Source organism: Ruditapes philippinarum, unplaced genomic scaffold (assembly GCF_026571515.1).
Source record: "Ruditapes philippinarum isolate M1 unplaced genomic scaffold, ASM2657151v2 ctg8214_1_1_1_1, whole genome shotgun sequence".
NCBI lineage: Eukaryota > Metazoa > Mollusca > Bivalvia > Venerida > Veneridae > Ruditapes > Ruditapes philippinarum.
Genome location: NW_026863322.1, coordinates 183,923 through 199,464, shown reverse-complemented (window position 1 = coordinate 199,464; position 15,542 = coordinate 183,923). Strand labels below are relative to the sequence as shown.

General features: G+C 32.7%; 1 protein-coding gene across 1 annotated transcript; it reads left to right on the top strand.

Annotated features, from left to right (window-relative positions):
• Window positions 1-4,306: 4,306 nt before the first annotated feature.
• Window positions 4,307-13,178, top strand: LOC132721817 (uncharacterized). Its single transcript, XM_060706187.1, has 7 exons — window positions 4,307-4,391; window positions 4,583-4,678; window positions 6,125-6,257; window positions 6,697-7,541; window positions 9,298-9,588; window positions 11,207-11,445; window positions 12,171-13,178. The coding sequence occupies exons 2-7, from the start codon at window positions 4,595-4,597 to the stop codon at window positions 12,547-12,549; spliced, it is 1,971 nt and encodes a 656-aa protein (XP_060562170.1). The 5' UTR covers window positions 4,307-4,391; window positions 4,583-4,594; the 3' UTR covers window positions 12,550-13,178.
• The last annotated feature ends 2,364 nt before the right edge of the window (window positions 13,179-15,542 follow it).

Below are 15,542 nucleotides of genomic sequence, written 5' to 3'. Positions count from 1 at the left end.
GATATGATCAACGTCTTTCTCTAACAATTGCAACAGCTATTGCTTTTTTTAAATTCAATCTGCAACAAGGGATCTCAGCACCTTGCCTTACAACACTGCTGCAACCATTTACAAAGGAGTAGTTGTACACCTGGAATAGCTATAGAGCAAAGTGAAGTCTTTGGACTCAAGTCCAAAGCACAAAGACACAGGAAATGTCCGTTATTAATGTCAGCCTTATTTCAGATTATCACCATTTTTATCAGACTAGCGTAAATTGGACTTTTCTGGCTTTGTGCATTTGAAATATGCAGTTTTAAAACTTATAAAATGCCGAGAAATGTTGAAACTAGGACAAAAGTTGGAGATTCTCAGTAACAGTTCTGACTACTTTTCAATGGTTTCTTTAAATATCCGTCAAATATTCCGCACTGTACTGTACTGATAGAGTTTTCACTGTCTGGATGACAAATGAACGATAGTTTAATATCAAACAACAACCAATATTTTATAACTTCCCAAACAAGAGTTGTAATTAGAAATTAAAATTGCTAAATGATAAAACGCTATTAAGAAAATTGGCATCATTTTAGATAAATAAAGTGGCTTCAGGGCGAATGAAAAATGAAGAATCCATGTCGATGTTGGATTTAACCGAAATTTAGCCAGCATAGTGCGGTATACCTGAAATTTTTGTATTTTTCGATTTTGGCGCTTATGTTATCTTGGACATTGATTAAGACGCTATATAATATATAAAGTGTAGTAAACAGATAAATATACTAGTATCCTGGACCTGTTGCATCTTCTTGGACCTTTCCGTCAAACTTCGGATAAGGACTCGAACACAATAGTAAGAATACACAGAACAGATACGGTATTTCGATGTAAAGAAAATGTAATCTAATGCTGGCAGTTGTTGACCCAGATCCTTTCAATATATCGAATTTAAAGTCCACCTAAATTAATTAAATTTATAGATATATAAGAAAACAGTAGGTAATTTATGATTGTAGACACCGAAAATACAAAATGTATACCTGATGACATTAATTCTGATTTGGTAATAATTGTATATCAATAGGTATTTTATATTGATTGTGATTGTTAGACATATGTTAAATCATAATTTCACCGAAATAAACTTTATTTTCCTTTGGATGTCAAATACATATATTCGTTATACCACTTAATTTATACCATCTGGTGGACATCAACGAAAGAACAACAATTATATCAAAAGCAGTTCGAAACTAACGAGTAACATTAAAATGTTTTGATAAACATTTTGCAAGACAAAGTTATTTATTAATTGTTTTAAAACTTTTGGAATGTCTGCACGTAGACCTATGTGTGGTTCTTCCACAAGAGCTTATCTGTCTGAAAAAAAAATGAATGGAAGCGCATCTGGGAAGTCGTCATCCATCAAAAAAATCATTGATGACTATTATGTTGCATTTAAGTGATATTACTTAAGAAATAATATATATCCCAAACAGTGATTTTATCACTAAATAAAATCACTGTTTAGAGTTCAGTTGCGAAGAATTATATCACGAGGGCGTATCCAGACATAATACGAACGTACATTTGATGCGAAAAAAAATAACCACTCAGGCCTAGGCCTGAGTGGTCAATTCCTATACACCAAAACTCCAAACTGGTGTTAAATAGCCGGTAAACAACGTTCAGATCGGTCCGCCTATGTTCAATAGGGAACATGCGGGTCTTGTTACAATATTATATAATATGTATAAATTAACTAATATCTCTGTGCGGACTGTTGCAATGTCCGGATGGTTTTTACATAGGCATATGTTACAAAAGATATTTGATTAATGCCTGTCTTTTATGGTTTTATATGAGCCGTGACATAAGCCATACTTGCCATTTATCCAAAGATATTGCGCAGTATAAAAGTACAGTCATACCTCTCTACAAAAGCCGGTCCTTGGTAAATAGAACAATTGTGTTTTGTTAACAAGTAGTCTAATTATTTTGATCAAATGTGGGTTGCAACACATAACTGAATAATGTGTATTTTATGTCTGGTATGACTTAGTATTATAACCTTTCTATCAGCAAAGATTGTGCATCTTACAATGCAGAAATAGCTCAGCAAAGCCTTGCAAATTATTCCTTTTTTACGTTTAATTTAAAGAACGCGATGTTTGACTGCAAGTACTACATCGAATTCGTGAAAATCAGTTTATTTAGCCTTTTCAAGTCATTTTAGCCCACCGACTTTCTGCTTGGACAACATTAAATTTATAAATATGTCGATATTGGTCTGTCCTTTAATTAGATTTAATTTTACAAAAATACCCGACTATACAAGTATCTGGCAACACAATGAAATGTCGAATACCAGAGACATAGATGTTATCTATGTCTCTGCGAATACTGTGTAAAACGGTTGTTGTTTAATGCGATTTATATGAAATGGCTATTTGATTACCTACATGTCAAAATGTTGCATACCAAATAAGAAACGGCCATTTGCATAATTGACAGCCTTATATAATGATGTGCAGCAATGTTATGGTAAAGGGAAGGAAAAAAATGTTAATTTATATATCTGCCTATAGCAGGTTCTATCCGAAAAAATACGTAACGTTATCTTATGTCCTCTCCAGGTACATCAATAAGGCTATTAAAATACATAAAATTTGACAATTTTACACAGATCATAGAACTTAAAGTGGAAAAATCTGCAAAGGATAGTAAACAAATATATTCAGAACTAAACTACTCAAATCGATAGTTAATGCAATTCTTCGTCCGATTTGAGTGAAAAACGCTTTTCATTTTGGGGTCGATTCGCACAATAAAAACAGGATGAGGTAATGATCAAACAAGTTATTTGTTCAGACCTTCAGCAAATCTGGGGAGACGTAGCAGCTACCGTAGTTTCAAATAGAAACTGAAAAACGAACATTAAGGGACGAAAAATCACGGTTGTTAATACAGAATTAAATCCAGACAGATTTATCGCGTGTTTGTTTTGTTTTTTTAGCTGCGTTGGCATTTCTACATTCATCGTTCGGCAATCTCATTAATTAAGCTCAGAACTACAAATTCAATGTCATCCGTTGTACACAAAGATTTATAATATCATTAGCAACGAAGTGTCATTTGGAAGCTATTTACATTTAATGATTTATATACGTAATGTATAACATTTATTTTTTACATTGATTTTTGGAGATGTAGACCACAGCTCAGTATAGGCGTATAGAGTCTAAAGAGGGTGTATTTCCGTTGTATATTGGGCATCAAGAGTGAATAAGAAAAAGTAAACACAAGTTGTCAATCAATTCAGCCAGAAAAGCCGGGATCGTATTAAAAAATATAGGGATTCCGGAAATTGACCATTCTAAGATGTTTTTTCAGATAAGCCGGGATCGTATTAAAACATATAGGGATCCCGGGAATTGACCAGTTCAAGAATACGCCCGGGATCCGGGATCGTATTAGATATAGAGGGGAAACTAATAAACTATATTTGTGTTGATTATTGTCGTAATGAAAGGCCATTAAACGTTAACTTTTTATTTTTTATTGTATGTAATGAACGTTAAATTAATTTAACTGAGGATATAAATATATTTAGAGCTATTTATTAACAAACTTAAAATCACACTGAATACTTATAATAAATTGGAAAAATCAAAGACTATATTCTTGAATTGGTCAAGTCCCGGGATCCCTATATGTTTTAATACGATCCCGGCTTATCTGAAGAAACATCTTCTTAGACTGGTCAATTTCCGGGATCCATATTATTTTTAATACGATCCCGACTTTTCTGAAAACTATATTCTTGAACTGGTCAATTCCCGGGATCCCTATATGTTTTAATACGATCCCGGCTTATCTGAAGAAACATCTTCTTAGACTGGTCAATTTCCGGGATCCCTATATTTTTAATACGATCCCGGCTTTTCTGGCTGAATTGATTGGCAACTTGTGTTTACTTTTTCTTATTCACTCTTGATGCCCAATATACAACGACTTCCATTGCCATTACATGTACTTACAATATTAAATAAGATTTTGTGTGTGTGACATTCTGAGGTCAATTAATTAACGCTTTTGTCTGTGAAAAAAATACGTTATTTTCAAAGATTTTTTTTATAACTACTACTACAAATCAAACTTATTCAGAAATCTCTACAAAACATTCAAATGATAATAATAATAATAATAATAATAATAATAATAATAATAATAATAATAATAATAATGATAATGATAATAATACACCGAGAGTAGGTGGTCAATTCCCGGGATTACTATATGTTTAATACGATCCCGGGTCCCGGCTTTTCTATATGCGATCCCGGGATTTCTAAAGAGACTACAGAGTTACTTCCCTTATATTTACATACGCCATTTACGGCACATTATTGGTGAAAATGAAATTGATACTTTTTGGCATAGATCACTGATCAGTTACCAAGTGACATTCGTCAGCTTTTTGTTGTTGTATTTTAGCTTAGTTCATCATACATATACTTATCATCTATGATTCTATTGAGCTCTCTATTTTCTGTCAACATAATTATGAACTAATGTTGCCGAACTTTTTTCAAATTTTCAGACATAAGAAAGGATGCAGTTTTATTGTACAGCAGGAAGAGGGACTGAAAATTTTGTTAGAGAAGAAATAAGTCAACAATTTGGTCAGGATGTAGAGGTAGGCCTACATGTACTATCCTAGTATATTGTTATTGTTAACCTGAAAAATCACAGACCAATGCCAAAAAAAGCACTGACTGGGACTTGAACTTCGGACCTTACGATTACCACATGATTGCTAAAGGTTTAACACAACTGCAGGGCTGTTGGAAATGGCTTATATATACCTGTAATCAATTCACTTCTCCCAAGGCAAAGGCAAGCTTAATTACAGGCATTGGTTACTTTTCTCCGGGGTTTCATATTGTGACAACAGGGAACGTGTTTTTATGTTTGACTATGATAACATCAAAACACTTGGCAATCTGATTTATACTCGGGGGCTACGCCCCCTCGTATAAATCAGATAGCCTCGTGTTTCGATGCTCTTTCTATTACATGTATAAATTAACTTAAATAATATCTCTGTGCGGACTGTTGCAATGTCCGGATGGTTTTTACATAGGCATATGTTACAAAAGATATTTGATTAATGCCTGTCTTTTATGGTTTTATATAAGCCGTGACATAAGCCATACTTGCCATTTACCCAAAGATATTGCGCAGTATACAAGTACAGTCATACCTCTATACAAAAGCCAGTCCTTGGTAAATAGAACAATTGTGTTTTGTTAACAAGTAGTCTAATTATTTTGATCAAATGTGGGTTGCAACACATAACTGAATAATGTGTATTTTATGTCTGGTATGACTTAGTATTATAACCTTTCTATCAGCAAAGATTGTGCATCTTACAATGCAGAAATAGCTCAGCAAAGCCTTGCGAATTATTCCTTTTTTACGTTTAATTTAAAGAACGCGATGTTTGAGTGCAAGTACTACATCAAATTTGTGAAAATCAGTTTATTTAGCCTTTTCAAGTCATTTTAGCCCACCGACTTTCTGCTTGGACAACATTTGTACTTACAATATTAAATAAGATTTTGTGTGTGTGACATTCTGAGGTCAATTAATTAACGCTTTTGTCTGTGAAAAAAAATACGTTATTTTCAAAGATTTTTTTATAACTACTACAAATCAAACTTATTCAGAAATCTCTACAAAACATTCAAATGATAATAATAATAATAAGAATAATAATTTGAAAGCTGCATATCCCCTGTAACATTTTCTAATGACAGCAAAGTGCCCTTATTCAATGGGTTAGGCATGTATAAGCTTATCCCAGGCTATTATTTTGGCATGAAAACAACACCTGTCACCTAGCAACACAAAACAGCCGTACAGTAAATACATATAGTAAAATAACTGCCTTTTTACATAATAAACCTAGTTCTCTTTGGAAAATCTGTCTTATATAATGTCGAGTGTTTTAATGTAAACTGTAATATATTTCAAATAATTTCAGAACTGATTGATTCTTGGTACATTCAAGTTAACCCAGATCCAGATATTTTTTTTTAAATTTTTAATTAATTTCAGATTTGCATGATTTACATTTCAGGTAATTTCTACTGATGGAAAATTGTATTTCACTGTGAACAACTGTGGATTGGATGTAAAGCTAAAATTGATGTCATTGAGAACAGTAGAGAGGGTTTTTGTTCAGGTCCTCCATGAAAACTTTTCAAAATTAGGTACGTTCTAACCTTAGACACAATTCAATTGCAACCCAGTGACCCAGGCTGCAGGAAAAGCAGACACTTGAAATCTTAAATTATTTGCACGCAGGTTGGGGCCAATTGTTAAATGTTCTAAACAGAGAGTTAGATATATCATTGGCAATTTTGGTGCCAAAATAAGACCACTATATTTACTTTCTTTTTCAGTACAGACTGTAGATACATGTAGCCTTGTCTCATTTTCCATGCTATCCCCCAATGATATGTGTGGAGGGGGTGGGTGTTTGTTTACAAAGTTTTTTGTACATGATTCTGCATATTTTACTTGTACTTCTAATTTTCAGCTTTTAAGTAGACAAAGTGTGCATCCAAGATCTTTGTCTATTCAATATCTATTATTTTTCATCATAAGACAACCTTGGCCTGTTGACTTGATTTCTGTTTCATTTTTTAGACAGGCGAGGTTTGTTGACATTATTGCATACAAGACTGAACGATAAAGATATTTGGGAGCAATGTCTTTCCACATTGAAACATCTCTCAACATGTAATCTACCTTCCAACCAGAATCCTGTATCTGATATCAGGTATGATACAGGCATCCATGTAACCAATAAACAACAGAATGTTGAATGTTTTGCATCAAATACTGACAATGGTAATAAAGCAGAACAATCTGAAGCAAGAAATTTTAAGCCAGGATTTGCTCTGGAAAAGGATCATTTAGTGTCAGACACTGACAAGGTGATGTCAGAAACTGACAAGGTGACAGAAAAAGGAGTTGAAATAAGTAATGACACAAATGCTGAAAACCAGAGATTTGATGTTCCCAAAACAGACATTGTCAAAATTTTAGAGAACAGTCTTGATACAGGTATTTTAAAAACTGGCAATAAAAGAAAAATGTCAGAACTTGATACACCAGGCTATGACATAAGAGAAAAGTTGTCAGAAACTGGCACCAATAATGCTGTGGTACATTCTGATAATGACAGAAGTGTGCCAGAAACTGGCATCAGTAGAAATGTACCACTGTTACATAATGAAACCAAAATGTCAGAAACCGGAATCACTGCAGCTGTACCACTGTTACAAAATGACACTAAGATGTCAGAAACTGGCACCAGTGTCAAGAAGCAGACACTCAGCCCTAGCATTATAGCAACCAAGGACATTTCTGTGACCAATAAACATCCACATTCAATAAAGAGAAGAAAAATGGAAGAACACTGCTTTAAAGAAACATTTAGAGTTTCTTGTAGATTTTCAGGATATGCTAGAAAACAGCTCAATGTACAGGTATGATTTTTATACAAAATATTTTTACTTCCAAGTATAATTTAAAAAATATTATATACTTTTATTTCATGCTTTCCAGTGTTTTATTGAAATATATCAGATGATTATATTCTGATAAACCACTAGTGAAATTTATAAAATATAATTTTCACTGTAGCCGGACTATATCCGAATGCGGATGAAAAGAAAATCATAACTAAATGGAATAACAGGCAGAAATAAATGCCGTCATACGTAAATTGTGATTCATTAGGAAAAGAAAGTCGATGTCATCATACATCATGTTAAAAATGTAACAAAATTAGAGAAATTTAACAGAACTATATTTCAAAATTGATGATGTGACGTCATGATGTGATGACGTCACAAAGGAGAATGCGCGACGTTACGCGGCAAAATCAGTGAAAAATACTTAAAATCACTTAAAAAGCATGAAATAAAAAGAAAATTTATTTGTTTTACATATAAGATTGAAATATATTTCATTCGTGAACACCAGCTATTATATTTTCACTCGTGGCTACGCCACTCGTGAAAATATTGCATCTGGTGTTCACTCAGTGAAATTATATTTCAATCTTACATGCAAAACAAACAAATATCCTCTATATAAATGAAATATTGTCTCATATTGATGAAAGAAAAAAATACAGGATTTACTTTCATCTTGTGTTATGAAAAATTTTCATATTTCACTCATGAAATATTTAATTTCATATCACTAAAATGAAAATTTATTTCATGCTTTCCAGTGTTTTATTGTAATATATCAGATGATTATATTCTGATAAACCACTAGTGAAATTTATAAAATATAATTTTCACTGTAGCCGGACTATATCTGAATGCGGATGAAAAGAAAATCAAAACTGAATGGAATAACAGGCAAAAATAAATGCCGTCATGCGTAAATTTTGCTTTTTTCGGAAAAGAAAGTCGATGTCACCATACATTATGCTAAAAATGTAACAAAATTAGAGAAATTTAACAGAACTATATTTCAAATTTGTTGATGTGACGTCATGATGTGATGACGTCACGAAGGAGAATGCGCGACGTTACGCGGCAAAATCAGTAAAAATTACTTAAAATTACTTAAAACGCATGAAATAAAAAGAAAATTTATTTGTTTTACATATAAGATTGAAATATATTTCATTCGTGGACACCAGCTATTATATTTTCACTCGTGGCTACGCCACTCGTGAAAATATTGCATCTGGTGTTCACTCAGTGAAATTATATTTCAATCTTACATGCAAAACAAACAAATATCCTCTATGTATCCTGTGTTTATAGAAAAAAAACTTGAATATACTCTTTCTCTTTTTTATTGTAGCTTATGCAATTAATGTATTTTTTTATTTTTTTTACATTTTTTAAAATATTTGTTGTCTCTTATACATCTCTTGTAACTCCTATCCATCAGTATATTTTACAGCATTCTATTACATCAAAGTTTTTTTCCTACCAGTTGGACATGTTTCTTGTTATTTTATCCAGAAACTATTTATAGTAATATAATTTGAATTTTGTTGGTCTTAAATTAAACAGTATTGGCATATAGACATGTAAGGGACTTACTTCATTTCATATGAGAAATGTGACAGAAATGTAAAAGAAGCATTGTATTTATACCAACATTTACTTTAAACTATGACTTAACTATAACTTAATCTATTGTCTTTATATGCAAATTTATTTTATTTAGCCCTAAAGATATATGAATAAGTCTTTAAAACGTTTATCATTTTAGAGAACATCACAACAAATGGGAGTTTTAATAAGTAAACGTCTAGGATGGAAAATTGACTTGAGACATCCAAAATATGAAATAAACATTCACCTGGGTGATGAAACCATAACTGTAGGAGTTCCACTTACAAACATTCCACTTTCTAAAAGATCGTACATAAAGCATTGTGGTTTGAGGACTCCCATTGCTTGGATAATGGCCAGGTTGTTGGATATTGGCCCCAGTAATGTGGTATTGGACCCTATGTGCGGCTCTGCTACCATTCTTATTGAGGCTTTACATGTGTGCAAGGTTTGTATATTTTCTTGTTAATCACATATTTGTAATACATTTGATTCTAGCCAATTTGTTGAATATTGGCCCAAGTACATCGCTTGATGCCCATGGCCGAACTTTAACATTTATCATGTTATGTTACATGTTAATCAACCGACAATGGCCCAAGTAATCTAGTGAGTCAAATATTTGGTACTGGCCAAATATGATACCTAGCAATTTAGTGTAAGACACACTGTATTGCTCAGAAACATGCATATATGGAGGTTTCCAGGACATTACAATGATTTTTTTTTCTTTTATTTTACATCTTTCATAATGGCCACATGTAGGATACTGTCCCCTAAATACTGTATTCCTAGAAAAGATTTCGCGCGTTTTAAGTTAGCGCTTTTTGCGGTAGGCATGATTCCGCGAATCTTTATAGCCAAGAATATGTCAGTTATAACAAATCCGCGAACATTTCTAGCTTCAACCAAATATAAACATAAACATGCAGAATTTTTATTATAATCTTATCAGCGGATACATACGGGGTTTAATATGCAATGACAAAATTACAATACCAATAATGCAAATAACAAAAAGACCCTGAAAGAAAAAATGTCAATTATTTGTAATTATCATGTTTATTGACGTTATTCGCTAGTCACGGCGTATTCAAAAGCATTTACAGTTTGCATACATTGAATGACTTGGATTTTATTTGCTTGAAGTGGGTGTAATCCTTTGTTAAAAATACAAAAGCGATCAAGTGCATCAATGATAAATTATAATGAGAGCGATGTACAGTCGAATACTGTTAAAGTAGCACAACATTACCGTTATATAAATCCAGACGTCTGGACCGAAAAATAAACCGGTAAATTTCCAGCTACTTTTTAGTAATACACTCGTTCTAGTTAATATAGTGTTAAGGTCAATCATGAATTGCATGAATTGCTGAATCATTAATGTGACATTCATAACTGGAAAATAGGCTATACTGCATGCGCATATACCAGAGTGGAGACCGGGAAAAATTTTATTTTGATATTATTTTTTATGTTTTGGACATAAAATACATGTAGGTTTATACCGTAGCCTCCAAAAACTGTAATTTAGGCCGTAGAGACTAAATATTCGCGGAATTCGAGTTAACTACAAATCCCCAAAAGTTTGTCTCCGCGAAAATGCCGACGTTGTGAAAAACGCGAAATATTGTATCCATGAACATTTCTAGGAATACAGTATGGCTCTTGAGAATTCTACACTTTGCTTTGCTAGGATTGTATATTTTATGTTCTCCACATAATTTTTAAACCTTTGGCAAAGGACCACATGATTTTGGCCCAATTAAAGCTACTAAATATTGGACCCATATTTGGCTCGAGTGCATGTTATGTTAAGTTTCACAAGTCTGCAATGTGTGTATACAATTAACCATTAGTTATGTAAGTTATGATTGGATTTGAGCTGAAATTGGATAATTTTATAATTGTTTTCACTATGGAGATAATATTTATGTGTTTTGTATCAACTTGGACTACTACAAGATGGAACTGAAATATTTGTTTGCTTATACAAACCTGTCAAATTAACATAGACGTACACATGAAGTAAAGTACCTTTATTTATTCTCTTACCATTACAGACTGCTGTTTATATTGGAATGGACAATGATATTTCTCAGTTAAGACTTGCTGCAGAAAATACGGTATATTGTAACCAGAGAAACAGTTGTATATCCCTGGTTCATGGAGATACCAAACATATACCCCTCCCTGACAGCAGTGTGGATGGTGTTGTTACAGATGCACCTTTTGGTCAAAACCACATTGTGACCGGAAATTTACATACATTTTATTACGAGATGTTGTCAGAACTAGTTAGGCAAGTTGAAGTTTCAAAATTTTTATTTAATACCCTTGTGGTTTATGAACTAGGAAATCTTAATAATTGTATCTCATTATTGCAATTTTAAATTCTAAATGTGACACTTTTGTTAGTCATTTAAATTAGGCTCAAAGTAGGATTTAAGAATGAAACAAATAAAGTCATGGCAGTCATTGCAAAGGGACTTTTTAGACAGAAAAAAATTCCTGAACCCTGTTATTTAAATTTTAAGTAAGGTAAGGTACATAAGTAAATATTTTCTTCAGTAAATATTTTCTTCAAAATTAAATTTATAAGGAATTTTCTTTGAATGATTGACATTTAATTTAGAAAATGGCTATTTAGAAAATTTGTTGTATGTACAAAATTCCAATATGTTTATATGAGAAAGTCAAAGACTGGGTCCGCAAAGTGGGTCCTTGCTTTGGCTTGCACGACTGTAAACTATGCATGTATATTTGAAAGGAAATCAAATAAAAAGCAATTAAAAAGTATATAGAATTCTAAATTTTCAGTGTCATTTCTACTTTGGCGCTGCCATTTTTAATGTAACTCAATGATAATTTCCTGGGTATTCTGATAACAGATCAATCGCAACTTTTTGACTTAAGAATAGACATCAAAATGTTCCAATTGAAAATGGAAGCAGTGCATGAAATCTTTTGAAAATGCTACATTTAACTAAAATACATCATTAAAGTATTTTCTTTTCTCTATTTCAGGGTTGTGAAACCTAAACAGAAAATAGTTCTACTTACAAGTTCTGATAATGAACAGTTTGTCACCACATTGTGTTCCAAAACTTTGACAAATCAAAATACCTTGTCACCTAAAACTGTTACAAGTTCTGAAGGAAATGATAAACAAACCTGTGAAGATGAAGTCAAAAACATTGACTGTAAAAGTAGTTCTCAATGCAAAGAGGAAGTGACTGAAATCAACAGACAGGAAGTCAATGCCAAATGTTCTAAAAATAGTAACATTGACTTTGAAATGTTGCAGTCTATGGCTCAGTTATCTTTGTTATTGAAAGCTACACATAATGTCAAATTAGGAGAGACCGAAGGGTGTATTTTTGTCTTAGAAAATCTGAAGAAATGAAAAAAAATATACATAAGAAATGCAATTAGGTTATTTGTATGTTAATACATGAAAAAGAGAAAAATGTGACAGAAAAGAACAGATTTATTAGATCTAGTAGTGTTGTGTTTGCAAGTTTAAAAAATTACATTAGGTCAGTTGCATTGCCTTTGTGCTGGAATCAAATTAGGCTTTATACAGTAGAATCCCTACTTAAGACCACCCCGAATGTAATACCACCCCACTATTAAGACCATTTTTTTAAAAAGAACAGAATTTTCTGCTCTTTATGTCATTGGTTACATGATTCAGAATTAAGACCACCCGCTTATCCACTTTTAAGACCACCAGATTCAGTTCCAATTCCTTGTTTTATTTTTTATTTGACCCCACTATTGAGACCATTGATATTAAAGTCCATGATACCTACTTAGATCTTAAATTTGTTGGAATGCTCTTAGGTATGACACTTTATATCCCAAGGTGTGAAAAATGGGTAATTATTGGGTTATTGTATGCAAAAGGTGAGAAAGTAAATCTAAGTTGCTTTCAGTACATTTATTTTGTGAAGATTTAATTTCTTATTTTTAGGTGAATAATGTACATCATATAATTAGATTAAAATAAGACCAAAGAGATTTTAATGTAAAATTTCTATGGAACAGAATTAATGCATTTATTCCATCTTGCTTGTTGACATTGGAACTTGCATTATGCTTGATTCCATCTTGCTTGTTGACATTGGAACTTGCATTATGCTTGATTCCATCTTGCTTGATGACATTGGAACTTGCATTATGCTTAATTCTATCTTGCTACATGACATTAGAACTTGCATTATGCTTAATTCCATCTTGCTTTATGATATTTAAACTTTGCATTATGCTTAATTCCATCTTGCTTTATGATATTTAAACTTTGCATTATGCTTAATTCCATCTTGCTTTATGATATTTAAACTTTGCATTATGCCGGATTCCATTTATCATTATTTCATTCAAACATTTCGTAGTGACCAATTCTTTCATTGAGTGATAACTATTAAACTGGAACAAACCATTTGGAATACTAAAATGTTAACGTCATATACCTTTATGTATAAGCTACCTTTCTTCATGTTCTATACAAACCATTTAAGTTTTAGTTTTTTTTTTGTATTACTTTTATGTAGAAGTCATTTAAAATTGACTATTTTTTGTTCCCTGATGGATTTTGTTAAAATGTGACTTATTTGATTTATAGCTCGCATGGCGATATTACTATTAGCTTTTGCATATATCCATTATTCAGTGTTTATGCTTAATAAAGCTCGGTGTCTGAGCCTTTGTGGATTATGTTTGATCATCTTACATTGTGATAAACTATATCTGGCGATTTGTGAACTGTTAAGGGGCGAGAACTCTGTTATCGATATCAACGGAATTTTTCCACGATTCGCCTATCATCGGAATTTTCCGTATAGATACTGCGTACATGTATATATAAATACGTACTAAGCGCTTAATACATAAATTGCAGTTGAAAGAATATAAATACAAGTAGCAAAGGATTATGCAATATAATTTTATATATGTATACAGTCTAATAGAAAAAATATGCTCGTATGGGGCAGTTATAAGTACAGTGGCGGATTAAGGCCAAATATACGTTCATGAGCTGGGATGGAATATATACGTGTCAGTTTCATGCAATAGTCTTCTTAGTGTACTCCCTTACCAAAACATATTATAAATGCTGTCATCCAGTTGTTAAGCACCTGCCTAGGTACTGCGAAGGTCTTTATCTAATGACTTGGACATTAAAAAGCAAACATTATTGGCCTTTTAACTTAATAAATGTCTCAGAGTCACTAATAGTGGCGAATAGGTATGTAACACATTAAAATATACATGTATAATAAGGAAAGAAGGAAGTTGTTTATTTTTGTAACATGTGCATAGTCAATTACAATTGAGCCGCGTCATGACAAAACCAACATAATGGGTTTGCGACCAGCATGGATCCAGACCAGCCTGCGCGTCCGCGCGGTCTGATCAGGATCCATGCTGTTCGCTATCAGTTTCTCTACTTGTAAAAGAGTTGGAAAGCGAACAGCATGGATCCTGATCAGACTGCGCGGACGCGCAGGCTGGTCTGGATCAATGCTGGTCGCAAACCCATTATGTTGGTTTTGTCGTGACGCGGCTCAAATGTTGGGCATATGTGTGTCTGATTATAGATCAGACATCCCGCACACACCACCACATTCACATACATTTGTGCTTAATGATATACTATGCACATCTTTCAGTAACATATTTTTATTACAGAAATTTATTGAAATCTATAAAATTCTCACTAAATATGTTTTATTTAAATAAAAACACATACACATAATGTATAGGAATCTGCTTTCCTTATTACGGGTCAAGTAAAGTTGTGCCTGTCTTTAAAAGAAACTTCCATATATATATACACTATATATGTATATTCATACTGCCCACTTACAGTGTAAAGGATTTAAAGCACAATATTTGTGTGAAGCCAAATTATATTTATTTTATTTTACAGAAAAAAAATCAAGTTTGTACTGTACTAAGTCGTGGCCACGAGTTACTTATACTTGGCCACGAGATAGTTAAGTCGTGGGAACGAGATACTATATCGTAGCCACGAGATACTATGTCACGGCCACGAGCTACTAAGTCGTTTAAGTCGTGGGAACGAGATAACTAAGTCGTGCAGACGAGATAATTAAATCAGATTACACCATGATTTTTTAAACTTAGAAAATTTCTGTTTAAAGATTTACGTGCAACATTAATCTTTGAAAATACTGAAGTGTTCACTTTGAACTTGATACATGACTTGATACTTGACATTAATTTGACTAAGTTATAGCCCTTTGTTGGGATAATTCTATGATAGAATTGGTCATTTTGTACGTACAACGGCCTGTTAACATTGTTTATACCATAACTTGAGAGGGACTTAGTCCTGGTTTATTTTATTAGGTAGGGACATTGCCCATGGAC